Genomic DNA, 26,776 nt, shown 5'->3' with positions numbered 1-26,776 from the left:
GGCTCTGGGATCCCTAAGAGACACGGTACCAGCAGGGAGGATGTCCCCGGTCCCAACGTCCCCGCCACCTGCCCCACACCATTTACAATGCTCCCCCGTGCCCCTCCACCGTCCAGAGCCCCTCCTGCCCCTCTCCTCCCGGAACCCCACCAGACCCCGGCCCTCCCCTACGTTCGCGGCTCTCCATGTGCGGTGAGGGACAGGCGTTTGTCGCAGGCCGGGACGCGGGGTGCGGCCGGACCCCCCACCGCTGCTGCCTGGGTACTCCCCCCCTTTCGGAACCGCCCAACCCTGGCCAGCGCCTGCCTGACCCAGCGGAGCCCGGGGCCGGTTCATGGCCGGGGTGCCCGGGGCCGTGGCAGGGCGGGGCGGCCGCAGCCCTGGGGCTATAATTAGCTGTAATTAGCGGCCGTGGCTCCGCGCAGGGCGGGGGTAGAGCGCGGCCCCGTCGAGTCCCGCCGGGGTCCAGACCCACAACTCCTCGTGCACGGCGGCTGCGGGCGGCTCGCTGCCCGCCCCGTCGAGCTGGGCCGAGCCGAGCCGAGCCGGGCTGAGCTTCGCTGAGCTGTGCCGATCCGTGTCAGCCCCGTAGCCGCGGGGCGGCGCGGCGGGCGGTGCCTCGGGCACTAGGACCCCGGTCAGCGCCCGCCGGGGCCGCGCTCGGCGGCAGCCGGGGCCCGGAGCCACTTGTGGAGGCGGCGGGGCCATGAGCCGGAGGTTCACCGTCACCGCGCTGCCCCGCCACGGCCCCGCTCCCGGCCGCGGTCCCGACCGCGCATCCGGCGGCGGCGGCCGCCAGCCCGGCCGCGACACCAGAGGTGAGCGCCGGGGCAGGGCCGGCGGGGCCGGCGGAGGGGGAATCTTCGTAGGGCAGAGCTCGTGGGGCACAGCCTGTGGGGAACGGCGTGGGGCAGGGTCCGTGGGTCGGGTCCGCGGGGCAGGGACGCGACGTCGGGGCACCGTGGGGATGTGCAGGGCAGCCCGGGGCTGGCAGTCGGTCGGCCGGGCCCCTGGGAGGTGCTGGGGACCCCCTGAGAGGGGCTGCCGTGGAGCTGCAGGACTCGGGATCCGGCGGGAGCAGAGCGGGGAGCACGTCCTGTTCGCCCGGGCAGGCCTCCTTGTACACGGGCTCTTTCCCGGGGCTGCCCCCACTCCTCGGGGGGGCTGTCACTATGCCGGGGGTCTGTTGGAGTGAGGCAGGACCGACAGTGGGATCACAGCTGGCTCGCAGGGACATGGCTGCGAGGTGCGAGGCTGCGTGCCCCTTCTTGTCAAGGAGGGTGGGCTGTAGCTGGGTTGGTGTGAGAGTGTGGGAAAGGTGGTGGTGGTGGCAGTGACCCATGGGGCTGCGGTGGGCATGGGGGTTGGCAGGCCGTCGCCCTGCAGTGCCCAGGGGATGTGGTGGAAGGGCTGTGCTGTTACCGGAGCCGTATCGATCCCAGACACCCAGCCGACGGCAGCACTGCGCTGCTCGGAGCTGTGACCTTGCACCCTTGGCGAAGGGCGCGGGTGGGAGGCAGCGAGCAGCTGGATGGGGCCGCAGAGTCCAGGCTGGGCTGTGCCCCCGTGTGTGGTGCCAGGGCTGCGTGTCACCCCATGGCATCCTGGCGCAGCTGGGCCTGGCCCATGGGCTGCACTGGGGCAGAGCAGCCCCTTCTGAGCTGGAGCCACAGCTGGAACCACAGCTGGAGCCCATGGCCCTCCCGGAGCAGTCAGCAGCTGGGTGGCTGATGTGCTCGTGCGGGGCCGTGTGCAGAGCGAGGCTGGCTGGGGGTGCTGGGGGGGCTATACCGTAGGGGCTGTGGCAGGGATGGTGTCCCTCTGGCTGAGCTTTGACCTTGTGCCCTCGCAGAGGACGGTGGCGGCCCAGCCCTTACGGCCGCTGCCTGGACTGACCCTGCACCGCGGCTCAGCCACAGTGTGGTGGGGAGCGTGTGCCGGGGGTCGGGCAGCAGGCGGGGGAGCCCTGAGGCTGCCCCATTCATGCCCCGTGTTGCTGTGGGTGCAGCCTCGGGGGGACGGTTGAGTGAGTGCCGTGGGGCTGTACCTGCAGGGCGGCCTGGGGGCGATGGGGCTGGGCCGGGCCGCAGGCGGGTGCTCGCAAGCGGCACTCCTGTCCTGCCCCAGGTCACGCTGGGCTGGTAGAGGCCGGGGTGGGGGCTGCAGCCGGCCGCGGGGCTCGGTACCGGGGTGGGAGCTCCGGCCGCGGGCTGGTGCCGCGCTCTGCCCGGGGGCAGCGCTGGGGGGGGCTCAGCGCGGTGCGGGCCCGGAGCTGCCGCCCGGTGCCGGGGGGGCGCTGCGGGCGGGCGGGACGGGGTGCGCGCGATCTCGGTGCCGCCAGGGGGCGCTGCCGGGACGGGACAGGGCAGCCTCTGGCGCGGGTGTGCCCCGCCCTCTGGCCACGCCCCTCCCGCCCCGCCCCGCCCTTGGCCCCGCCCCGCAGGGGTCCCCCCGGCCCCCGCCCCAGCCCCGGGCTCTGGCCCCGATGCGGCCGCCCTGGCTCGGGGGGGAGCACCGGAACATCCCCGGAGAGGAGCCCCCTCCGCCGTGTCCCGAGGCAGCCCCGTTCGGCGGCAGTCGCCATGGCAACCAACCGGTTAAGGAGCCTCTCTGGTTCCCATGGAAACCGGGCCCGGTGTCATCCCTGCCAGCGGTTCCTGGTGCTGGGGGGGTCCAGCCGCTCTCCCGGACCCGCCGTGGGGCTGTCAGCTGTGTGGGGCAGCGGAGCTGGGGGTAGCCCCAAGCGGGAGGGGGCCACTGGGGACCCCTAGTGCAGGGGGGCCGCTACCCCGGGAGGGCTGGGGGGTGTGTGTGGGGCAGGCTCTGCGGGGCTGTGGGGGTGGGGGATCTAGCCCCCCCTGCCCACCACACTGCTCTGCTCCCTGGGTCCCTGGGGCAGCCCAAGCCCCAACTGCCACGTGCAGCACGTGCCCAAGGCCTCTCCGTGCCACTGAACCTGCTGCGGGGTGCTCTGGTGGGGTGCCAGGGCCGGGGGTGGTTGCACAGGCTGGGGGGCCCGGGCCGGGGGGTGTGTGGGACACAGGACAGCCCAGTGCCTCGGTCAGCTGCGCTCCGGTGCCAGACCCTTGGTAACAGCCGCTCCTCACCCTCGCTCAGCTGCAGCCACTGGCGCGGGGCTGCTCAGGAGCTCCTCGGCGGCTCTGAATGGCAGCGGGGGCCGGTGGCTGATCGCTCCCAAGGCTGATCCCCGTGCTGGGCTCCCACTGCCTCTGCCCTGCTGCTGGCAGCGCATCTGGCCCGTGCCAGCTGTGCGTGGTGCAGGGCTCTCGTGATGCAGAACCTCGCGGCCTCCTGCCCTGCCCCGCCCCACAACCACCCTTCTGCTCTTGGCCTTGGGCAGCTTCACCGGCTCCTGGCCCCCCGTGGCTCTGTCACCTTCAGGCTCTGTTATTGCCCTGTTGCTGGCCGCAGGGCCCTGACCTGTCTGCATGGGGATGAGCAAGATCCCTCCATCATTCTGAGGTGCTGCAGAACAGGCAGCCCATGGTGTCATGGGGTGTCAGGACATCGGCGCGGGACACACCATGATGCAAATCTCCTGGGATAGCCCCACTGCCCCCTGTCCTCTTGGGGGTCTCTTCTGGCCTTCTGCCCTTGGGCCCCTGGTGCTGGAACTGCCGTCCAGACAGGGTGAGGGTCAGGCAGGCTGTGACGGTGCCCGGGGATTGCTACAGGAGTGCAGCATGGGCATCTCTGCAGCGCGGTGGCCCTGACCTCCCCATCATGCTGCTGCCAGGCTGCCCGCTCCGTGCCCTTAGGAGGTTTCCCAGCGCCACTGGTGTGTGTCACGCTCCTGAGAGGTTCAACTGCTGCTGGCATCAGGATGAGCAAGGGCTGTGTGCCGGCTGCAGGGGCAGGGCTGTGGGGATGGATCCCCCACCCAGGCTCTGTTTGCCACAGGGGATGCAGGGGGGTCTGGGACGTGCTCAGGTGGCTCTGCGGTGTCTGCAGTTGCACAGTTTGCAGGGATGCTCCATGCCCCAAACCAGCTCAGGCTTTTGGGGTCTTGCATAGCTCAGCAGTCTCCATCCCAGGGGGGTGCAGAGGCATCACAGGGAATTGGTCCAGCTCTGCTGTGCCAACCCCTTGGCCTGGCAGAGGAGCTGTGCAGCTCTCCCTCGTCATTCCTGGGCATCCTCTTGCAGTTAAGTGGGGCACTGATGCTGTGCCTGGCCCCATGCCAGAATCCAGCCTGCACCCGGGTGTGGGGGCCACTTGCAGCTGATTCCCCCCCCATGCCCAGGGAAAGCCAGCTGCCTCCCTTCATCCCCAGCTCCTCTGCCCCTGCACTGCTGCAGCCCCACTGCTAGACCCCTTTTTCCTCAGCCTGGGAGCTGCGGAGTGCCAGGAAAGGGGTCTGGCACTGGCGCTGCAGGCAGCACAAGGGCCATGGATGCTGCACAGGCCATGTCCAGCCTCTCCATTCCTGGAGCACTGGGGCCATATACTCCAGCCCAGGATATCATGCTCATGGGCCAGGGTCAGGTCAGTTTTGTGCTGGGAGGGTTGAGCCCTCTCGGTCTGGCTCTGTCCTGGGGACATGTTCCATGTGCCTCACTGTGTCTATGGGACCCTGCACATGAGATAAATAAATGCAATTGATAACGTAGCCCCCCATGCTGCTGGCAAATCCCAGCCCCTGAAATGGAGCCATAATCCAGGGATTAGGGGATTAGTGGTCTTTCACGTGCTCCCTGCCCCCCATCTGTTTTAGCAGGAAAATCCCTCTTGTGCCGAACCCACGCACTGCAGCCTCTTGCGCAAAACCACCCTCTTGGTGCTCAGCACTCACCGTGGCCCCTGTGCAGCCCCCAGCCCCCTGCCCTCCACGTGTGCATGGACTCTGCAGACCCCCAGGAAACACCATGCCAAGTGGCTCTGCCTGCAGCCCTGCCTGCAGCCCTGCCTGCTGAGGCAGAATGTGGGGGTCAGTCCTATTACTTGAGAAGAGGCAGCCCCTTGCTCTGGTGAAATCTCCTGCTCAAGGCTGAGGGACAAGGGGGCAAAGGGATGCTGCTGCTGTGGCTGGGCAGGGTCAGCACCACAGCATGCAGAGTCCTGGGCTGGGAGGGAGTCTGGGGGCCGGGTGAGGGCAGGAGTAGCCCCCAAGCTGTCCACCCTGCTTGTGGCCATCCCATGGCCCTTGCCGTGGAGTTGGAGTTGTGCTGGTGTGGCTCCTGCTCCCAGGGGATGCTGGGTCTGGGGATCCTGGCTGCAGCAGCCGAGGCAGGGCTGGGGCTTCTGTTAGTGCCCGATTCCTCCTGCCCCAAGGTAGGAGGTGAGGCCGGGAGCCTCTGCGCTGCAGAGCAGCTGGCCCCGTACCAGGAGAAAGTAAACAATTAATTACAGCCGTCAAGAAGTAACTAACGCCAGCAGGCTGTCATGATCTCAGCGCGCCTGAGGAGATGTTGGGAGCTGCAGCCAGCTCCAGGGCTGGGATCCTCCCGGATTAGTGGGTGAGAGTAGGGGGGGGTTGTGAGCCGCCCTGCGGGGTCCTGCCAGCAGCCCCCAGATCAAAGGTGGCCCCAAGACTCGCGGCTCTGCTGAGGATGGGCTCAGCAGGGCCTGGGCAGTCTGTCCCTTCACAGCCTTTCTCCAGGATCAGCCCTGGATCTGCCGTTCTGCAGGTCGGGAGAGCTGTGCAGGGGTGTTAGTGGGCACTATGTGACCCCAGCTCCCTCCTGGGGACGCCGGGCGTCAGCCTAAGCCAGCTCCCGGCTGCAGGTAGCGTTTCCAACGCTTGCAGGGTGCGGATGCCTGGCAAAGCAGGGTCAGCAGCCTCGGCCCTGCTGCTGGGTGGTCCGTGTTCCCCTGCTCCCGGGCTGCCCTTGGATACTGGGGGCCTCGGGCAGGTCAGACTGCTGAGGCAGGGGCTTGGCCCCCGGCCAGGGCACTACTGCCTGCGGTCGTGTCCTCGCCGCCGCTGCCCCACCCGGGAGCTGCGGGCAGGGTCTCTCCCTGGTCCCTGGGGATGCGCAGGGTCTGTCCCGCTGCACCCCCCGACCCGGTGCCGGTCCCGGGCCTGCGCCGGGGGCTGCTGAGGGCTGGGGGTGCGGGGCTGTCCCGCAGCGCTGCCCTGCCCCAGTTCTGCCCCCAACCCCCCGCCTGGTGCAGCCGGGGGGCGGCCCCGCTCCGCTCCGCGCCCTCCCCCGCTCGCCGCTGCTCCCCTCCCCGCGGCGGCGGGGGCAATGCCTCCCGCATACGTGATGAAGTGAGCGGCCGGGCTGAGCCGTGAGCCCGGGCGCCTCCGCACTGCAGCCCCCTCCCACCGGCGGCGGCGGGGGGCGGCGCGGGGACGCGGCTGGCTGCGGAGAGCGGAGCTCGCAGCTCCCGGGCAGCGGCGGGCAGCCGGCGCCATGCTGAACAACCTGGCCGACTGCGAGGACGGCGACGGCGGCGCCAGCCAAGGTGAGGCACCGGCATCGGGGCTGCCCGGGGCGGCCGCCCCTGCAGGGCGGGTGGCGGAGGCAGCGCGGAGCCGGGAGCCGCGGAGGCTGGGGGCGGGCAGCACCGGCACCAGCACCGGCCGCGGCGATGGCTCATGGTCCGCGGCCCCGCGGGGCTGCGGTGGACGGTGCGGAGCTGTTCCCGCTCCCGGCGCCTCCGCGCAGCCCCGGCCCCGCTTTCGCCGCTGCGGCAGCCCCGGGGAACGGCAGCGCGGCTGGAGCAGCGGCTGCGGTGGGGCCGAGCCGTGCCCGGGGCTCACCGGGGAGCCTCCTCCCGGGCCGGGGCTGCGAGCTGCGCTGCGGGCACCGACCTCTGACACCTCCCGGACAGCCCCCGGCGGCCGCTGCAGCGGCCCGCTCCCGCCCGCCGGTGCCCCCGCAGGGGTCCCCACACTTACCTCCCCACCCCAGCTACCTCCTCCCCACCATCCCCCCCCTCGACTGCTACCCCCCCATCCCTGACTTCCTCCTCCCCATCCTTTCCTCCCGCCTCCCACATCCCCGTTGCTGCCCCCCCAACCCTCCCTTCTGCCGCCCCCCATCTCCGGCTGCCGCCCCCCCATCCTTCCCTCCCGCTTCCCTCACCTCCGCTGCCGCCCCCCATCTCCGGCAGCCGCCCCCCCTCTCCGGTACACCCCCATCCCCGGCAGACCCCCATCACCGGTATCGCCCCCCATCCCGTTCCCGCCGCCTCTCCCGCATCCTCAGTCCCCCGGGGCCGATGCCGCTGTCCGCGGTGCTGAAGCGGCCGCCCGGGCCCTGCGCCGGGGCCGGCAGGAGCCGTTCGGACCGGGGCCGCGGCGGTGCCGAGCTGAGCCGTGCCAGGACGAGCCGAGCCTTGCCATGCCGAACCGAGCCTTGTGCTGAGCCGAGCCGGTCCCCTCGATCCAGCCCGAGGCGTGCCGGGCGTGCTGCAGCCCGGCGCAGTGCAGGCAGGCTGGGGCCTACGATCTGCAGGTGAGGGTCTGGAGCTGCAGCCCCGCAGTCTGTGGCTGCCGGGCCCCGGCAGCGGCCACTTGGCCGCTGGCTCTTTGGCCGGAGCTCCCTGCGGGGCCGTGCAGCTCCCTCTCCTGCAGGTGCCCTGTGGGGCACAGGGATGGTTTGGAGCTAGGGAAATACAGCAGTGTGTCCGAGGGGACCTGTAGTGTCTCCGATCCCCCAGCCCCACACCAGGTCCCCTCGTGGGGTCTGAACACTCCAGCCAGGAGGGGACAGCCAGGAGGGGACAGCTGCCTCTGGCAGCTGCTGCAGAAGTCCCTGCTGCCTGCAGTAAGGCTCTGGGCACGGCTGTGATGAGGGTTTTAGTGTTTGCTCTGCTCCACTGACCTGAGCCTGTTTATTTGCTTGTTTATTCGTGGCACTCAAGGTCAGGGCTTGCAGGAGTTTTCTGGGAGCACCTTTCTGGGTTGGGGGGAGCCGCACTGGCACCCAGCCGTGCCCTTCCCTGGGCTCTCTCCTTCCCCTTGCCCTCTACAGCACCAGGATCTATCCTGCTATTTCCATCGCGGCAGTGGCGGCAGGCGTTTCTGCCTTGCTGGGGTCTGGCGGGAAGGCTGGGCATGGTGCTACTACAGATGGACCAGGCAGTCTGTCCCTGGAGCTGGGCCTGGTGAGATGGTGTCCTGTGGGCTGGCAGGAGCAGGGCTGGAGGCACTGGGGCCCTGGAGGCTTGGCGGAGGATCTGTGGGGAGTGGTAGGGCAGAGCCCCCTACACCTATGGTGAGGGCGGCTGCTGCAGGGGTGTGGGATCACCCCCCATGCCAAGGATTGCACTGAGCTCTCTGTGCAGGGCCTGTTTGCAGGGAACATGGATGACCCAGGGTGGGTGGCAGAGCTGTTGCATGCCAGCAGGGCCCCCCATGAGTCCTGGCTGCTCCAGCACTGGCAAGGCAGGGACTTGCTGAGCCCAGTAGAACTGCTGAAGCCTTGGGTGCTGCTTAGGCCATTTCTGTTGGAAAGGCCGAGCAGTATCCCTGCACTGGACAGCCTGTGCCGGCCTCATGACAAGGGCTGGAAGGGCTCCAGTCCTGGCAGCCCAGAGAGGGTTGGGACCGTGGCAGACCCTCTGGGGAGGTGGTGGGGAGTTCGGGAGGGGGCAGGACTGCTGTCTGCAGTGTCCAGGCTGGCAGCTTTTACTGCTGTTTGGGGTGTGGAAATGTCAGGCACAGCCCCGATGCAGGCTGCTGGAGGCACTGGGCTGACCAAGGAGGGCAGACCCTGGGCCGGGAGCTTTGCTGGAGCTTCAGTCCACAGCGATTTCCAAGGCAGAGCTCTGGCTGTCAGGGAATTTGGGAAGCTGTTAAAATGCAGCCAGGCAAAGCGCCTGTGCTGAAATCCTGCGCCTGCAGGGCTGGCTGATCAAAGAGAGGATAATCCAGGGTTTAGGAAGGAAGAGGATAGGTCTGAAGTAGCAGTTGGTCCAATTTGGGTCAGGCAGTGAAAGAATCCAGCCCAAAAGGCCATTTGGTGCGCTCTCTGGCTGGAGGGGCAAAGCACAGCCCGGGGTGGGGGGACCATCCTCCACCCCAGCACCACAGGAGCCGGCACTGCTGCACACACTGCCACACGGGCCAGTGCTGCTCCGGCCACTGGTTGTTGCTGCCTTGGCGGGGCATGGAAGCTCTGCTGCTTCTCCAAGGGGGGCAGCTGGCAGATAGATAACCTTGCTGAAGGGAGAAGGAAGCCTGGGTGGGAGCAGAGGTGCCAGACACCATAAGGGTCCTTTGGCCATCCCCATCTGATTTAGGCACTCCCTGACCAGTGGCCCAGGGCCAGGCCAGTGGATGAGCGGCCAAGTCCCCTTCATGCCTGGGGGTGACAGAACAGCACCGTGGCTGCCCCAGACAGCAGCTCCTGCAGAACAGCAGCAGCTGGGGACACGAGCCAGGGCCACGTGCTCACCCATGTGCTCGTTGTGCTGCTGGGGTCACCCTGGGGTGCCCCTTGCCGCTGGCTGCGGGCAGAGCCCCGGGGAGCAGGAGGAGGCTGCTCAGAACACTCTGGCAAAACTCAAGGTGCCCTGAGTGCCTGGAGGGGAGCCCTGGGGCAGCCCCGGGTGCATAAGCAGCTGCTGCACTGCTGCTGGCCCAGGGATGTTGGGACTGGTGCAAGGGGTGCCACAGGAGGGGTCAGTGGCCAGGCTCATGCAGGGGCTCTCTGTGCTGTCAGCACTCCTGTGCCAGCACCGGGCAGGCCCTCAGGTGCTTCAGGAGCACTAACGGAGGTGCCTGGTGGTGCAAGGGAGCTGGCCCTCACGGGGTGCCATGGACACGACAGGCTGGCTGTGGCTGGGCAGGAGCAGGCAGCAGCTCTGTTTAATTAGCCCATAGGGGTTGGCTGATCGGACCCCCTGCACCATGTAAAGTGATTAGGGAGGATTTGGGATGAGGGACATGACGCTTCCCAACCTAATTTAGGGCTGAGTTAAAAGCCATTAGGAGATCAGACTGTGGCTGATACTGCAGCCAGAGCCCTGCCCTGTGGGGCAGGTAAGATCTGGGACACAGGGATGGTCCCTTGGCTCTCAGGGTGCTGAGATGGGCAGCGAGGTCGGCCTTTGAATGCCCTGAGCAGGCAGGGCCGGTGGTAACCCCGTGGCGAGCGGGACGGCGCGGTGCCCACAGCGGGGCTGCGGGTTCCTGCCAGCAATCCCGCCGCGAGCCCTTCCAGCCGCCGCAGCAAATTAAAAGGCCGATTCGTGTTGAGCGATCCCTGGGGAGGGGGCAGCTGAGCGCCGGGATCGAAGCCTGGCACAGCTCAGCTCGGCTCTGCTCACACTGCCTCTCCCAAGCCGCTGCCCGGCCTCGTCCTGCCCCCGAGCTGCTCGCCTGGGGCTCTGCTGGGGGCATGGGCAGGCCTGGCTGGTGCGGGGGCACCGGCAGTGTCCGTGTGCCCCATGGCCGGGAGGTGTCACCCCCTCGGTGCCGCCGGGCCGGTGGGTGATAGGGTGAGCCCTGCCCTGGCCGGGCTGCGGGGTCCTGCGTGCCGCTGCCTGCACAGAGCACAGATCCTGTGGCAGCTGCTGAGGAGAGGCTGCACCAGCCCCTCTGCGGCAAAATGGTCTCCGGCAGGAGCGGGGAGCGCGTTGTCACCTGGGACCCCGCGGCCCTGGCACTTAACTCCTTCCAGCCTGGGGGTCAGGGTTCCCCTGAGCCGTGCCCCAGGAATGCCGGAGCTGTGCCGTGTCCATCCCTGGATCCCCACCTCCCGCCCCTCCCGGCGGCACCACCAGGCGAGGGGCTCCTGTGGCCCCTCTGGCCCTGGCAGCCCGGGCGGTGCCGGCTCGGAGCCGTGGTCCATGTGGTGATGCAGAGGGCTGGTGCGCCGGGACAGGGCAGAGGGGCGGCGAGGTTTGGTGCCGGCAGTGCCGGCGGGTTGGAGCACGGGCACCCGGGGGTGCTGCTGTCTGTCGGTGGGGCCCGTCGGGCCAGTCGGTGGCCGATGCCGGTGGCCGAGACGCGGGGGGCACCGGTGCGTTACATAAGCGCGGGAGCGGGCGGCCGTGGCTCGCCGTTGCCATGGAAACCAGCGCAGTGATGTCGTCGCCGGGTACCAGGAGGCGGCGAGGCCCCGTGGGCTCTGCTCTCCCTGTGAGGCCCCCGGGGCTCGGTCTCCCCCCCCCCGCGCTGACCCTGTCCCCGTGCTCCCCGGCGCTGTCCAGCCCTGCATGGGGTCCCGGGGAGCAGAGGTGGCTCTGACACCCCCGTTCCTGCACCCCTGGGGGTGTCCTATTGGCATAGTGGGCATCCCACATCCACATGGTGCCAGAGCCGGTGCAGTGGGTGGGAGCCATGGCCAGCAGGGGTGTGCCAGCCTGCACTGCTGCCGTTACCTAATGAGTGCTGGGTGCGGCTCTTGAGACCAAACCCCAGCAAGGAGCATGTTGGGTCCATGCTGAGACCCCCCTGCACATCCTTCGGTGGGGGACACGGGGCAGACCACATGCCAGCCGTGAAGCACATGGTGCCAGGCATCCATCTAAAGGGGCTCCGGGATGAGGGTGGGTTGTCCGGGTGCTGCCACCACAGCCATTCCTGCCCAGAAGGAGGGTCGGGCTCTTCTTTCACTTCAGTTGTACTGCTGGGGATGCTGCTGCCCTGTGCTGGAGGGGACCAGGGACTGCTGAGAGATGGGGGACAGCCTGTGGGTCAGCATCACCTGTGGCACTCAGGGCTTCACCTCCGGTCAGCCATGATGAATGCAGAAGGTGAATCACCACTGCACGCTGGCTCCCAGGATCCCGAACATGAGTCAACAGGCAGGAGGCCTGCAAAGGACCAGGCTGCTCCAAACAGTTGTGGGGTCTGTCCTGCAGGGGGTGGGTGTTGGCACTGCCCTGGACCATGGGTCCCCCCTGCATCCTCTCTGGGCACCCCCAGGCTCTGTGCTCAAGGCCAGTGGAGGGGATGGCTCTTGCCCCTGTCCTGGGGTGTGGAGTGGGTCTTTATTCCTGCATGTGCAGGCAGCCTGCCCTGCAGAGCTGCTGCCACCAGCAGGGCCATTGCCCTGGCTGCAGGGCCATGATGGGTGAATGGGCGTGTGGTGAGGAGCCCCTCTCCTCCCACTCAGGGCTGGTTTCTTTGTGCCATAGGGGCCATCACCCACTGAGCCACTCTGCCCATCACCATGTCCTTTGGCTTCCCAGCCTCTCACGGCCCCTGCCCCCCTTGTTTTGGGCCTCCGCTCAGGGCTACACCACTCCGGCAGCACCATCTTCGCTGCTGCTCCATTTCCAGCCTGATTTATTTCTGCTGCTCTGCAGCTCGGCTGTTTTCCTTGCTATTAAGCCGGCTCCGGGTTTCTTCTGCATGAGGTCGTTAATGCAGTGAGCAGCCATGGCCCTGTCCCAGCAGCTCTGCAGGCTCTGCAAGCTGTGGCCTCTCCCATGGCCCAGCAGTGCCTGCCCTCAGTGGTGGCACCTCCAGACACCTCCCTGCCTTGAGGTGCAGCCAGTGAGACTGCAGCCCCTGCTCCCGTGGTGCGTGTTGTGGAGCACGACCAGGATTCTGGCCACTCGCCGCACTCCCAGGAACCATGCCGGGACCATCCCTGCTACAATTGCATGCAGAGCATCTGGCCGCATCCTGCCGCTGCAGGCACAGCGCTGTGAGTAGCCCCAGCGCACTCACCCACCGTGAGTTATTGCTGCCAGCATCCTGCTGGGAGGGTTCCCCATGGATCCACACCACTCACCTCACTGCGCGGATGCGCCCGGCCGCGCAGGGCAGCACGTGGCTCCTGGGGACAGGCAGGAGCCTCCCCTGACCATGTGTGGCCCAGAGGTGATGCTGATGGCTGGACACAGGAGCTGCCCTTGCCTGTCCTGGGACTGGGCACAAGTGCGGTGCCCATGGCCCCTACCGCAGGAGCTGGGTGCAGCTGCAGCCCCTAGCAGCAACAGCCTTGCAGGGTGGCTGCTCTTGCAGCACAGGCTGGGGCTGGGACTGCGTGGGTGACTCTGCACTGTCCCCACAGGAGATGGCAATCCCAAGGAGAGCAGCCCCTTCATCAATAGCACAGATCTGGAGAAGGGAAAAGAGTACGATGGCAAGAACATGGCCCTCTTTGAGGTAGGGCATGCATGGTGGGAAGAGGGGTCCATGGGGAGGGGGCTGAGCTGGGCAGCTCCCACAGCACCTGATCTGCACCCTGGCACCCAAACAGAGCCTCAGGCTGGGTCCGCTCTGCTGCAGCCATGCCAGCGGGGCAGGCAGTGCAGTGGCATCTGGTGAGGAGCTGGTGTTGTGGGGCTGGCCAGGGCCCTGAAGGACTTAACTCATGGCGCTGGGCTCTGCTGTCTGCAGGAGGAGATGGACACCAGCCCCATGGTCTCGTCCCTGCTGAGTGGGCTGGCCAACTACACCAACCTGCCGCAGGGGAGCCGGGAGCACGAGGAGGCCGAGAACAATGACGGGGGCAAGAAGAAGCCGGTGCAGGTGGGGGATGCAGCCCCTTCTCCCAGGCCCCTGGGCATGTGCTGGGCAGTGCTTTCACCAGGGTCCCTGGCTGTGTTGCAGGAGGAGCGGGACCCCTCGCTCCTCTGCCAGCCAGGCCTGTGAGCTTTGATGGCTGCCTGTTCCCTTGGCAGGCCCCACGGATGGGCACCTTCATGGGCGTCTACCTGCCCTGTCTCCAGAACATCTTTGGGGTCATTCTTTTCCTGCGCCTCACCTGGGTGGTGGGGATTGCCGGCATCATGGAGTCCTTCTGCATGGTCTTCCTCTGCTGCTCTTGCGTGAGTGATGGAGCTGCCGGGTCCCCCCTTACCTCCCTAAGGTCTGGGGTTCACCAGTCAGGCTGGGCAGGCTGTGGATGCGGGCATATACTGCCCTGCCCATGCCCCTCTTAGAGCAAGGAGAAGCCTTCTGCTTCCCAAAGGAATCGGCAGCAGAACGATGCTCAAATGGTGACCCAGATCATAGCAGCCATGTGAGGGGATGTGATGGGGGGATGTGGAGGGAGGGTTGTGGAGGGGGATCCCTTGCCCTGGCCCCATATGCCGTGCTGCAATGAGCCATCCCAACAGGACAGCGACCCCAGGGTCAGGGGACTGAATATGGGCAGCATCCTGGGCAGCCAGGGACTGCCTGCCCCTTGCAGCACTTCCAGGCAACTGCCTGCCTGCCCGTCATCCATCTACCCGTCCTGGTCCTGTGGCACATCTCAGCATGGTCCCAGGGAGCCCCATGTCCCAGCGTGGTCCCAGCTCTCCCTTCCTGCTCCCAAGCGTGGAGGGAGCTCTGCCAGGCGCTGACATCGTGTTTCTTCCCACAGACGATGCTGACGGCCATTTCCATGAGCGCGATCGCCACCAACGGTGTGGTGCCAGGTACAGCCGAGCCCGCGTCCGTGTGTGTGCCATGGGCGAGGGCCGCCGGCTCCCTGCGGGTCCCTGTGTCCGTGTTGCGTGGGAGCTCACAGCGCCACCAGCCGCCCCCCGGCTCCTGCCACCCCCCGTGCGGGTTCCCCATGGCCCTGGGGGACGCGGAGCTGGAGCTCTCACCCGTCCCCAGAGCAGCGAGGTGCAGATGGAGCGAGAGCCGCCAGCCGCGCCTCCTCCCTCCGCCAGACTGGCGCGGCCGCGGGGGAGACGCGGTGGCAGGAGGATGGGAGCCGCGGGCTGGGCGGTGGGGTCTCTGCCCCGGGAGGCACCGCAGGGTCTGGTGTGCGGGCTGGCACCCCCAGAGCACGTCCAGCCCGGGGAGCTGCATTGCCATGGTTGATCTGCCGTGGGCTGCTCTGCCATGGGCTGGGCATGGCACTGATGGCCCCAGCACATGGTGCAATTAAAAGCTATTCATCATCCTGCTGCTGCAGTGGGACCATCGATCCCAGCAGCACCACTAAAGGGCTCCTCTGGGAGGATGGAGCAGGACATGGCCCGTGTTCCTGAGGCTTCATTGCCCATCTGGTGTCCCAGGGGACAACGTGTCCGCAGAGCCATCACACCTGGCTGCTGGGCTCCCGTGAAACAGCTCTGCCAGCCTGGCTGCTCTGGGGCCCTGGGGACTGCATCCTACTTCATGCTGGAGCAGGGTCCAGGTCTGCCCTGGCTCCATCCGGCCCCCTGGGATACCTGGCAGGGCTGAGGTTGCCACGGGGTCTGGCTGGGACCCATCTTTGCTCTCTTTGCAGCGGGTGGATCCTACTACATGATCTCGCGCTCCCTGGGACCTGAGTTTGGTGGGGCCGTAGGGCTCTGCTTCTACCTGGGCACCACCTTTGCCGGCGCCATGTACATCCTGGGCACCATCGAAATCCTGCTGGTGTGTGTCTGGGTCTTCCACTCACGTGGTGCTGAGGGCTCAAGTCCTGGCAGGGCAGCTCAGCCTTTGCCTGCCCATGCTGCCTGCTCCTCATGGCCTGTCAGGGAGCTGAGGCTTTGCAGTGGGGCTGAGGGGTCCCCTGCACAAGACTTTTAGCAGTGATGCCATGACTCTCTCCCAGGCCTACATCTTCCCAGCTATGGCCATCTTCAAGGCAGAGGACGCCAGCGGCGAGGCAGCAGCGATGCTCAACAACATGCGTGTGTACGGCACCTGTGTGCTGACCTGCATGGCCACGGTGGTGTTTGTGGGGGTCAAGTACGTCAACAAGTTTGCCCTGGTCTTCCTGGGCTGCGTCATCCTCTCCATCCTTGCTATCTATGCTGGTGTCATCAAGTCAGCCTTCGACCCGCCGAGCTTCCCGTGAGTACGGTGTCCCATGGGGCTCCGGCAGGGCCACTGTGTGTGTGCATGTGCTGAGTGCCTGCTCCCCTCCAGGATCTGCCTCCTGGGCAACAGAACCCTCTCACGCCACGGCTTCGACCTCTGCACCAAGGTGGTGATGGAGGGGAACGAGACGGTGGGCTCCAAGCTCTGGGAGCTCTTCTGCACCTCCCGCTTCCTCAATGCCACCTGTGATGAGTACTTCACCATGAACAACGTGACCGAGATCGAGGGCATCCCTGGTGCCGCCAGTGGCCTTATCCAAGGTGGGCTTGGCACAGGGGCAGAGGCATGGGAATGGGCACAGGGCTGGAAGAGCAGGGAGGGAGGTGTGGGGATGTGGGTGCAAGGAAGAGGCACAGGACTAGGCACAAATGAGACATTAGGAAGGAGTTCTTCCATATTAGAGTGCTGAGGCGCTGGCACAGGGTGCCCAGAGAAGCTGTGGCTGCCCCATCCCTGGCAGTGTTCAAGGCCAGGCTGGATGGGGCTTGGAGCAAGCTGCTCCAGGGGAAGGTGTCCCTGCCAGTGGCAGGGGTTGGAGCTGGAGGAGCCTTAAGTTCTCTTCAACTCAAACCAGGCTGTGGTTCTGTGATTTTATGGCAAGCCCCGGGGGAGCTGTGGTGGGGCAGTGGCCATGCTGGCAGGGCTGGTGGAGAGGCTGGTGCCATGGGGGGCATTGTGGGCACAGATGGGTGGCCAGCCCCTTGGCCATGCCAGGCTGGTGTTGTGCGGGCAGCTGGGTGATCCCTGCTGTGGGTGATCCCTGCCGTGGGTGATCCCTGCCATGGGCTGCTCTGCCACTTGGGCACAGTGAGCCGCGCTCACACTGTACCAAGCAGCAGGATGGACTCCAGCACCATCAACTGAGCTGGGTGCTGTAGCTGCCTGCGTGGGGTCTGCGCCAGCCGGACTGCAGCAGGATGGCTCCAAGGATGCCCAAAGGCTGGGGAGGAATAAATCCTCCCTCCACTTCTGCTTGGCCTTTGGAAAGGCTGGTATTGATCTGAGGTTTTGTGAGGAGCAATCGCTCCTAAGGGGCACTTTGTTGCTGCGGCTGCAGCGGCACCTGGAGAGGGGCCATGGCTGCAGAACTGCTCGTGGCTTTGCTGGGAGGAGCCACCTGTGAGCTGTTTTCCTGGAGCCGCTGGTCCATTTGCCGGGTGCTCACAGTCCACAGTGGGCAGGGGAGGCCAATGCTCAGTGTCACGCTTGGGTTGTTGGACCCGGCTGTGGGAGCTTGGACTTCACCAAGCCTGTGGTGCTTGGGGCTGTGGCTGGCAGGCTGTGTCACAGCGAGGTGGTAGAGTGCATTCCCTGGGTATTTGGGAGGCTCCTCATGGTCTGAGGTCTTGTGACCTGGAGCCTTGGTCAAAAGCCTGAGGACTTGTGGAGGAGGATCTGGCCGCTGAGTACAGCCCTTTTCTGCTGGGGAGGGGATGCAGTCCCCAGCCCAGCCTGACAGTCAGGGCAGCAGCCAGCAAACGCTCCCTCATCTGGGATGTGCAGGGCAGAGCCAGGGCTGACACCATCTGACTGGGCTGGCAACATTGCGAATCAGGGTGGCACCACGCCGTGCCGGCAGAGTTGGCTGGGGATGGCTGTGCCCAGGCACTGGGTGTCCCTGAGGGGAGAAATGAGCTGTTCTGGGAGGGTGCTGAGGGCTGGTCCCTGTGGACCCACTCAGTAGCTGTTCCCAGGTGCTGGCTGCTCTCTGCTGCTCCAGTTTCTCACTGTGATGCGCAGCCAAGGCAGCACGCGGAGGGACACTAAGCCTGTTACATCAGCCCTGCGCTCGTAATCCCATCACAAACATTACCAAGTTGCTCTGCCACGATCCACTTTCCTTAAACCTGTGTTGATCAGCATTAATTATATTACCCTCTTAATTATTTGCTACCACAATCCTGTGTCGTCTGCTCCAGTATCTTGCAGGATTGATACCAGTAGCAGGACAGACCCACTCCACTTGTTCACCCGTGCTGCCTATCTGGGTGTTTTTGCGCATTCATGACAGGCTGGGGATGCCATGGCCCTCACCTGCTGGATGCCAGTGGCCCTGGTGCTCAGTGATGCTGGAGTGGGGAGAGGTGGTGCTCCGTCCCTTTGGGCTGTGGGGCAGGAGGTGCTGTGCTGGGTGTGGGTGACTCTCCAGCACCTCCTCATGCCAGCCTCTGCCTCCTCACAGAGAACCTCTGGAGCTCGTACCTGACCAAGGGTGTGATTGTGGAGAAGCGGGGGCTGCCCTCTGTGAGCACCCCTGACACACCGGTGGACATGGACCAGCCCTACGTCTTCAGCGACATGACTTCTTACTTCACGCTGCTTGTCGGCATCTACTTCCCCTCGGTCACAGGTGGGAGCTGTGGTCATGCCAAGGGGCACTGTTTGGCACATGTGCCATGATGTGCTCTGGCACAGCCCAATGTGCACTGCCTCGTGCTGAGTGTGGGGATTGGTGTAGGGATAGGTGCAAGGATGGATATCGGGTTGGGTGCAGGGACGGATGTGAGGGTGGATGCAGGGATGGATGCATGGATGGATATGGGGTTGGGTGTGGGGATGGATGTGAAGATGGATGCAGGGATGGATGCGGGGATGGATGTGAGGACGGATGCAGGGATGGATGCGGGGATGGATGTGAGGATGGATGCAGGGATGGATGCAGGGATGGATGCAGGGATGGATGTGAAGATGGATGCAGGGATGGATGCGGGGATGGATGTGAGGATGGCTGCAGGGATGGATGCGGGGATGGATGTGAAGATGGATGCAGGGATGGATGCGGGGATGGATGTGAGGATGGCTGCAGGGATGGATGCGGGGATGGATGTGAGGATGGATGCAGGGATGGATGCGGGGATGGATGTGAAGATGGATGCAGGGATGGATGCGGGGATGGATCGCAGCCCGCACCTCCCGCGCACCCACCCGCGCTCCAGATCTGACGGAGCCGCTCGGCGCTGACGTCCCAGCGCTCGGATATTTATAGCTCCCGGGGGCGGAGGAGCCCCCCCCGGCCCAGTCCCGCTGCGGAGCCGCCGCGGTGCCGCCGGCGGGTCCCACTTCGCTAATGCCGGAGCCGGGGTCCTCCCAGGGTTGTCCCGGGCAGGGCGATCACCGGCCGAGTCTGGCGCTGGGGGCGGGGGGGGGGCCCTCCAGCCGGGCGGACCCTGCAGCGCCGCTCCGCACACGGACCCTGCCGGCATCCCGCCCGCGCCCGCCGGCCGCAGGTCCCGGTGTTTGTGTGGTGCTGGTGCCGTCCCCTCGGTGACACGGGCTGAGCTGCAGGCGGCTGCAGGGCTGTGCGGTGGCAGCCGTGGCCGATGCCACAACAGGAACGCGGGTCGTCCCCCTGGCTGTGCCGGACCTGCTGGTCCCAGCCATGTCCCAGCTGTGTCCCAGCCTGGTCTCCTGCCTTCCCAGCGCAGAGCCTGGGCTGGACCCTGTCACTGCTGCAGCCGCCATCACTGATTGAGCTAATTAAGGGCTAATGAGACAAGTCACTTAAAAGCATTTTGAGCTAATCCTTGAGTGGCCTCAGACTGCGGCTTGGGGAGGGGAAGTGCTGAGGGGCACAGGGAAGGGTGGACTGGGGACCCCGCGTCATGGCAGTGCCAGCTCCACTGCCAGCTCTGTGCCCGCTGCCTGTCCTCGCACACCGCAGAGCCGGTGCCCTGCAGCACCCAGGGCTTGCACTGTGCCTGGCATGAGCTGTGCTGCTCGGGGCTGCACCGGCACCATCCGCTCTCATCCCAGGCATCATGGCCGGCTCCAACCGCTCCGGAGACCTGCGGGACGCCCAGAAGTCCATCCCCACAGGCACCATCCTGGCCATCGCCACCACCTCTGCTGTCTGTATCCTTCAGGACTCACCTAAGCCTGGGCCATGGGCTGGGGCTGTGTGGGTTTGCTGTTCAGGGACCCGCTTGGGTGCTCCACTGGGCTGGGACAGGGGTCCCGGCACCCCACTGATGGTGGTGGTGGTTCACGGGGGGACTCCACAGCCTCCTGGCTCTCCTTGACCAACTGGCAGATATCAGCTCTGTCGTCCTTTTCGGGGCGTGCATTGAGGGGGTCGTCCTGCGTGACAAGTGAGTGTCCCACGGCCGTGCAGGGCTGGGGGGAGCCTTGCAGACCCCTGGGAACGGGCTGGGGCAGAGTGGCCCCGATGGGAGGTGGGGACATTGGTGGGGGGCTGCAGCTGGGACACACCGGCCAGAAGGAGGGGTCTGGGGGGATCTGGGGTGAGAGCGCAGGGGGTTGGGGGGGGGCTCTCGGGGGAGACCCGAACTTGTAACAGGCGTTAAGGGCTCGTTTGTGCCCTGTCGTGTCGTGCCTGCCCCCCCCCCCCCCCCCCCGCCCGATGTTTTGCTGCGCATCCGCAGCCCTTCCTCCCGCTCCCACGCTGCCGGCAGCGCTCGTTTGTCAACAGGCGGATCTGGGGCAGCCCAGCGCACTGCCGCTGCAGGTGACACTTCTGGGCCGCCAGCACCAGCACAACCGGGATCCAGCCACACGCAGCCTTAGCGGCTTCCTCCCGGCACAGGGAACGGGGAGCCCCCGTCCCCTGCCTCCCCTTGTCCACGCGTGCCAGGATGGGGACAGACTCCCAGTACCTGAGACCCCACTCCCGTGCTTGCCCCCGGGAAACTGGGGACCATCACCAGCCAGGGCAGGGCCCTTCCCTGATGCTGTCCGGTCCCCCCATGGTGGTGTCTCTCAGTGTCTAACCTGCCCGTGGGGCCGAGTTGTGCTCCTGTGGCATTCATGGGGCTCAGCCACAGGATGGAGCCACAGGTGATGCTGCTGCCCCACAGGTTTGGTGAAGCTGTGAATGGGAACCTGGTGGTTGGCACCCTGGCATGGCCATCCCCATGGGTCATTGTCATCGGCTCCTTCTTCTCCACGTGTGGGGCTGGGCTGCAGAGCCTCACAGGAGCCCCCCGCCTCCTGCAAGCCATCTCCAGGGATGGGATCGTGCCTTTCCTCAGGGTAGGTGTCCCCCGAGCCCAGCCAGCCCCAAGCACCCACCATGGCCGTGGCTCTCCCAGCACGGGAGCCTGGTGAGCGCCCGCGCTGCCTGCCCTCCTCCCGCGGTTACCGGCGGTGGGCGGCCGCAGTGGGCTGCGGTGTCGGTGAGACGCTAGTGTGGGAAAGGGCACCCCCCCGCTGCCGTGCCGCTTCGTATTTATGTGCTCTCCGAAGACGCGTTCTCACAACCTCATCTCTCCAAATCCGAGCCGACAGCTCCCCCCAGGGAAGAACGGGCTAATTTTATCCTCCCTTCCTCTCGCTCGCTCGCGCCGCCCGCAGCCTCTAATGCATCCAGACACGCACCCCTGTCGCCTGCCTTGCACCGGGCCCCCCCTGTTCCCACAGCTGCAGCGTGTCCGTCCCAGGCACGGGGTGCCTGACTCCACACTGACTGAGCTGGGGCTCATCCCTGGGTGGGGTCCCGGGGGCACAGGGGCCGCTCTGGGCGGGGGGTCTGCCAGGAATGGGGCTGTACCAGCAGTGGGAACCAGTCCTGCCAGTCCTGGGACCGCTGACCTGGTAGGACCTGCCATAGAATCACAGAAGGGTTTGGGTTGGAAAGGACCTTAAGATCATCCAGTTCCATCCCCCTGCCATGGGCAGGGATGCCTCACATTAGACCATGTTTCCCAAGGCTCTGTCCTACCTGGCCTTGAACACTGCCAGGGATGGGGCACCCGACTGGCTTGGGATGTGTCAGCTCCCATGTGACCCCTGGCCCCTGCTTCTGGCAGGGCTGGGTGCACGGTGGGGGGGGTTCTGACGCGTGCCCTCCCCGTCTCTCCCAGGTCTTCGGCCACGGCAAAGCCAATGGGGAGCCAACATGGGCACTGCTGCTTACAGCCTGCATCTGCGAGATCGGGATCCTGATCGCCTCCCTGGACGAGGTGGCTCCCATCCTCTCCATGTAGGCAGCATGCTCTGTCCACACACACCTTTGCGAGCGGCGGATGGGCCCATGTTCCCTCACCCAGGCCAGGCGGGTGGCACTTGTGGGTCTCAGCTCCTCAGGGGTTTTGTCCCCATTGCCCCAGGCCCTGCCCAGGAAGAAGGGAACCTCTCAGGGACCCCAGAGCCCCTCCTTGCCTGGTGTTGGGGTCTGGTTGCTCTGTGTCCCCCAGCTCCCTTGTCCATTGGAGGGTTCTGCTCCAGCATCGGCCACATGGGCCTGGGAGGTGCGGTGGGATCCGGCTGTGGCCCTGGAGCTCCCGGCTCAACCTCATGCTCTCTCCTGCAGGTTTTTCCTCATGTGCTACATGTTTGTCAACCTGGCATGTGCAGTGCAGACGCTGCTGCGAACGCCCAACTGGCGGCCCCGGTTCCGCTACTACCACTGGTGAGCAGCGATGGGATGGGACAGGAATGAACGGGTGTCCTGCCACACCCTTCACCCCCCACCACCCCGGTCACTGCTGCGGGCCAGGGCACGCTGAGCACACGTTGCTCTCTGCAGGACCCTGTCATTCCTGGGCATGAGCCTCTGCCTGGCGCTGATGTTCATCTGCTCCTGGTACTATGCCCTGGTCGCCATGCTCATCGCTGGCCTCATCTACAAATACATCGAGTACCGTGGGTAAGGGCGGCAGGGGGTGCCACAGACCCTGCCCAGCACCGACAGATGCCCCAGGCTGCTCGTCCTGGGGTGCTCCGGCGTGCCAGGGTGGTGATCCATGGCCGGAGCATCCCTTACATGCTGACGGTTCCCACAGGGCGGAGAAGGAGTGGGGAGACGGGATCCGGGGGCTGTCCCTGAGCGCGGCCCGCTATGCCCTGCTGCGGCTGGAGGAGGGACCCCCCCACACCAAGAACTGGAGGTGAGGCTGGGGGGGCTGTGGGGACCAGGGGGACCGGGGCTGGCTGGGACATGGGCACTGACTGCAGAACCATCCCTTCAGGCCGCAGCTGCTGGTCCTGGTCCGCGGAGATCAGGAGCAGAACGTGGTGCACCCCCAGCTCCTGTCCTTCACGTCGCAGCTCAAAGCTGGCAAGGGCCTCACCATCGTGGCCTCCGTGCTGGAAGGGACCTTCCTGGACAACCACCCACAGGCACAGAGGGCAGAGGAGGTGAGAGCTGCCCACGCCAGGGCTGCTGCCATCCTGGGAGTGGTGCTGCCCCATGGCCAGAGCTGGTGGACCCAGCTGGCCGGGAGAACACTGAGGTGGCACCGGGTAGAGCCCAAAGACTCCTTGCCTGTGCTTGGGGCACTATGGGGACCTCTGGACCCGTGCCCCCTTTCTCAGATTCCAGAGACAGCAGCACCAGGCAGGCAGTGGTCCCAGTCTCAGCTGCAGCAGGGCTTGGCATGGCACGGTGCATGGTACATGGCCTGGCACATAGCATGTGGTACAGCACATGGTACATGGCACACAGCATGGCACAGCCTGGCAAGGTGTTGCTGTTCTGAGCAGCCCCTCCACTGTCCTGCAGCTGCCACAGCTGCCAGAGCCCCGACCCTCCCCAGAGCCCCCCCCCACCCCATGGCCCCCCAGCCCCAGTGCCAGGGTGGGACTCGGTTCCTTCCCTGCTGCAGCAAAGCCATCCCCACCCCCAGCCCAGCATCATATTAACGAGATTAAGCCCTCGGAAGCAAACACTTTCTCTCCCATGCAGACATGTTATAATTTCTCTGTGTAAATACCTCTAATTGCTGCTCCGCCGCCCGGCAGAGCCCCGGCACGGGGACACCCCCTGCTCGGCACAGTGCAGCCATGCGCCAGCGCCGCTCACCATCGGGGCTTACCCCTCCCAGCCCGGAGCCGCCAGCGTGCCCTGGGGCACGGAGACCTGGCACCCCACAGGGGCCTGCACCACACACCCTGCACCCACAGGCTGTGGTGCTGCAGCTGGGGCTGTGGTTGATATCTGCACCGGGCGCCCATGCCCTGTCCCCCTGGTCTCTGACCTCCCTCTGCCCTCCAGTCCATCCGCCGCCTGATGGAAGCAGAGAAGGTGAAGGGCTTCTGCCAGGTCGTGATCTCCTCCAACCTGCGGGATGGGATGTCCCACCTCATCCAGTCCAGCGGGCTGGGGGGGCTGCAGCACAACACGGTGCTGGTGGGGTGGCCCCGCAGCTGGCGCCAGAAGGAGGATCACCAGACCTGGAGGAACTTCATTGGTAGGTGCCACAAAGGGCGGGTGCTGCCGCTGCCGGCGAGGCTGTGACCCGCTGCCGTTGACATGGCCCTTCCCCTCCAGAGCTGGTGCGAGAGACCACGGCCGGGCACCTGGCCCTGCTGGTGGCCAAGAACGTCGCCATGTTCCCGGGCAACCAGGAGCGGTTCTCTGAGGGCCACATCGACGTCTGGTGGATTGTGCATGACGGGGGGATGCTCATGCTGCTGCCCTTCCTCCTGCGGCACCACAAGGTAGCCCGGGCCCCGCGGTGTGGGGCAGGGGGCTGGGGCCGTCTCCGCCGGGCCGTGGCCATGCCTCCCTCCCTTGCAGGTCTGGCGCAAGTGCAAGATGCGCATCTTCACGGTGGCGCAGATGGACGACAACAGCATCCAGATGAAGAAGGACCTGACCACGTTCCTGTACCACCTCCGCATCACTGCGGAGGTGGAGGTGGTGGAGATGGTGAGCGCTAGGATGGGGCATGTGCCGCAGCTGGGGATGCTGCATGTGGGGGAGCCAGACTGACCCTGCCCTGGGAGGACACGGGACCATGGTGGGGGAAACCCACTGCCACAGGGACACATAGGTCCATGGAGAACTGCAGGGCCAGGCTGGGAGCAGTGGGTGCAGCTCACCTTGCACCATGGTTTCTCCTGCTCCCCTCCACAGCACGAGAGCGACATCTCTGCCTACACCTATGAGAAGACTCTGGTGATGGAGCAGCGCTCCCAGATCCTCAAGCAAATGCACCTCACCAAGAACGAGCGGGAGCGGGAGGTGAGGCTGCAGCACAGCCTGTGGGGGTCCAGCCCCGTGGCGGCTTTGCTGCACTCATCCTGCGGGGCAGCAGGCTGGGGTCTGCCCGGCCAACCCCCCTCTGCCCTGCTCCCCGGCTGACTCCGTCCCGCACAGATCCAGAGCATCACGGACGAGTCCCGCGGCTCCATCCGGCGCAAGAACCCAGCCAACACGCGCCTGCGCCTGAGCGTTCCCGAGGAGCAGGGGGGCGACGGCGAGGAGAAGCCGGAGGAGGAGGTGAGGGACGGTGCCAGGACAGGGCTGGGCTCCCGGCTGCCCCCAGCCCCTGCCCACCGGCGCCCTCTCCTCTCTGCAGGTCCAGCTCATCCATGACAAAAACGCCACCACCTTCTCCAGCAGCTCCCAGTCCCCCGGTGACGAGGTGGAGACGGCCCCTGAGAAGGTGCATCTCACCTGGACCAAGGAGAAGTCTGTTGCTGAGAAGAACAAGAGCAAGAGCCCCGTCAGCCCTGAGGGCATCAAGGACTTCTTCAACATGAAGCCGTACGGCCCCACATGCTGCCACCCCATTCCCCCCTGCATCCCGCACCCCGGTCATCCCTGCCTGCCCCAGGCAGGGCCCTGGCAGCACTTTACCCAGAGGGACCCCTGCAGCCACTGAGCTGAACCCTGCGATTGGTGGTGGGAGGTGGGGTGGGGGGGTCCCTCAGTGTGTGCAGGGACGTGGGGGCACACGTGGCACTCACTCTTCTCTTTCTTTCTCTCTCCCTCCGCCCTGGCCCCGTCGTGCTCCTGGCAGGGAGTGGGAGAACCTGTAAGTGTGGGTTTGGCTGGGGCCGGGGCCGGGGTGGGGAAGCTGGGACACGCTCACAGCGTCGCGGTTGCCCCATGCATGAGTGTGGTTGGTGCTGCCAGCGCAGCCCCTGTGGCCATGCAGCCCTGCCTGCCCTGGCTCATTGCTGAGGGCTCCCTGCAGAGCTGGCTCGGGCACCAGTAGTGCTGCTGCCCGTGGGCACCATGCATGGCCCTGCAGCTCACCGCTGCCACTGCGGGCAGAGAGCTCACTGCCCCCCCCCAGCTCGTGGCACCCCTTGGGGCCGGTGGCTGCAGCCGTCCCTGTGCCCACACGTGCTGTCACCCGCAGGAACCAGTCCAACGTGCGGAGGATGCACACGGCCGTGAAGCTCAACGAGGTGATTGTGAAGAAGTCCCAGGACGCCAAGCTGGTCCTGCTGAACATGCCAGGGCCTCCCCGCAACCGGAAAGGGGATGAGAACTGTATCCTTCCTGTGGGGCCACTGTCCCGGGCTGGCCTCAGTCCAGACTCCCCTACACCTCTTGCCCCAAGCTGGGTCCGACACCCATTGGCATCAGGCTGCCGGCCCAGCAGACCTGATGTACATGGGACGGGTGCTGGGGACAGCTGACATTGCACCCACATGTGTGAGTGCTGCGGTGGGCTCAGCCACGGTCCCCGCTGTGTGGCACCAGTGGTGCTGGGTTCCCCTGGCCCCTTGGCTCAGGACACCTCCAGGCTCTGTTGTGGGGCTGTCGGTGCCCTGGGCTCTGCTCCCTGGGTTGGAGGCCTGGCAGGGATGGGGCAGAGCAGTCCCCATGCTGTGGTGCTGGTCCTCCTTGACGGCCGTGCAGACATGGAGTTCCTGGAGGTGCTGACGGAGCACCTGGACCGAGTGCTCCTGGTGCGCGGTGGGGGCCGGGAGGTCATCACCATCTACTCCTGAGGCACGGTGCGAGAGGTTTGTCTGCACGCTGAGAGCCCCGCCACCCCCTTGCACCGCGCGCCGGAGGGAAGGCCGGATGGCAGCCGGTGCACAGAAACTTCACCTGGCTTTGGCCGTGCCCCTGATCTCTCCATTCGAACTGCAGCACCAGATCTTCCGGGAGCATCCAGCACCAGAGCAGCTGTTCCTCATTGCAACATCACAGCACTGCTGTCCTTGTTTATATATAAATATATACAGTGTACCGCGGACCGAGCACCAGAGCCCCGCGCTGCCGCCGCTGCCCATCCCTGCGGGGCCAGCCCCAGCACTGCAGCCCCTGGCTGGGCAGGAGGGCACCGTGCCCAGCCCCACCGTTCCGCTGCCCTGCGCCGAGCTTGGCGGGACGCACCGGTGCCCCGTGACCGCCCGCCGCGGCGCTGGGGAAGCCAGAGGCCACCAGCACGC

At 66.2% G+C, this 26,776-nt stretch overlaps 1 protein-coding gene across 2 annotated transcripts; it reads left to right on the top strand.

The window, feature by feature from the left end:
* The first annotated feature begins 662 nt into the window (after positions 1-662).
* On the top strand, positions 663-26,584 carry SLC12A5 (solute carrier family 12 member 5). Of its 2 annotated transcripts, none has more exons than XM_061441678.1 (26): positions 663-818; positions 12,942-13,036; positions 13,271-13,402; positions 13,555-13,701; positions 14,241-14,295; positions 15,102-15,232; positions 15,414-15,655; positions 15,731-15,942; positions 17,865-18,032; positions 19,436-19,534; positions 19,713-19,770; positions 20,497-20,671; positions 21,502-21,620; positions 21,951-22,049; positions 22,167-22,286; positions 22,423-22,527; positions 22,609-22,777; positions 23,634-23,829; positions 23,910-24,079; positions 24,159-24,290; positions 24,498-24,605; positions 24,741-24,863; positions 24,943-25,130; positions 25,387-25,401; positions 25,732-25,865; positions 26,238-26,584. In XM_061441678.1, exons 1-26 carry the CDS (start codon positions 707-709, stop codon positions 26,327-26,329), a joined length of 3,396 nt encoding a protein of 1,131 aa, XP_061297662.1. In that variant the 5' UTR covers positions 663-706; the 3' UTR covers positions 26,330-26,584. The 2 variants fall into 2 exon arrangements, with proteins under 2 accessions (XP_061297662.1, XP_061297663.1); XM_061441679.1 differs by lacking the exon at positions 663-818 and adding an exon at positions 6,163-6,429.
* Positions 26,585-26,776: the final 192 nt, after the last annotated feature.

The sequence above is a fragment of the Pezoporus flaviventris genome, unplaced genomic scaffold (genome assembly GCF_033815535.1).
Source record: "Pezoporus flaviventris isolate CSIRO_AGI_PZ_B2104156 unplaced genomic scaffold, CSIRO_AGI_Pfla_v1 ptg000213l, whole genome shotgun sequence".
NCBI lineage: Eukaryota > Metazoa > Chordata > Aves > Psittaciformes > Psittacidae > Pezoporus > Pezoporus flaviventris.
Note: the sequence above shows the minus strand (reverse complement) of the source record. Positions and strands in the feature narration are given on the sequence as shown.

Coding starts and splice junctions, on each gene's coding strand:
- SLC12A5 (XM_061441678.1), top strand. CDS start 707: ATGAGCCGGAGGTTCACCGTCACCGCGCTGCCCCGCCACGGCCCCGCT. Junction 819..12,941: donor GCCCGGCCGCGACACCAGAG/GTGAGCGCCGGG, acceptor CTGTCCCCACAG/GAGATGGCAATCCCAAGGAG. Junction 25,866..26,237: donor CCGGAAAGGGGATGAGAACT/GTATCCTTCCTG, acceptor ACGGCCGTGCAG/ACATGGAGTTCCTGGAGGTG.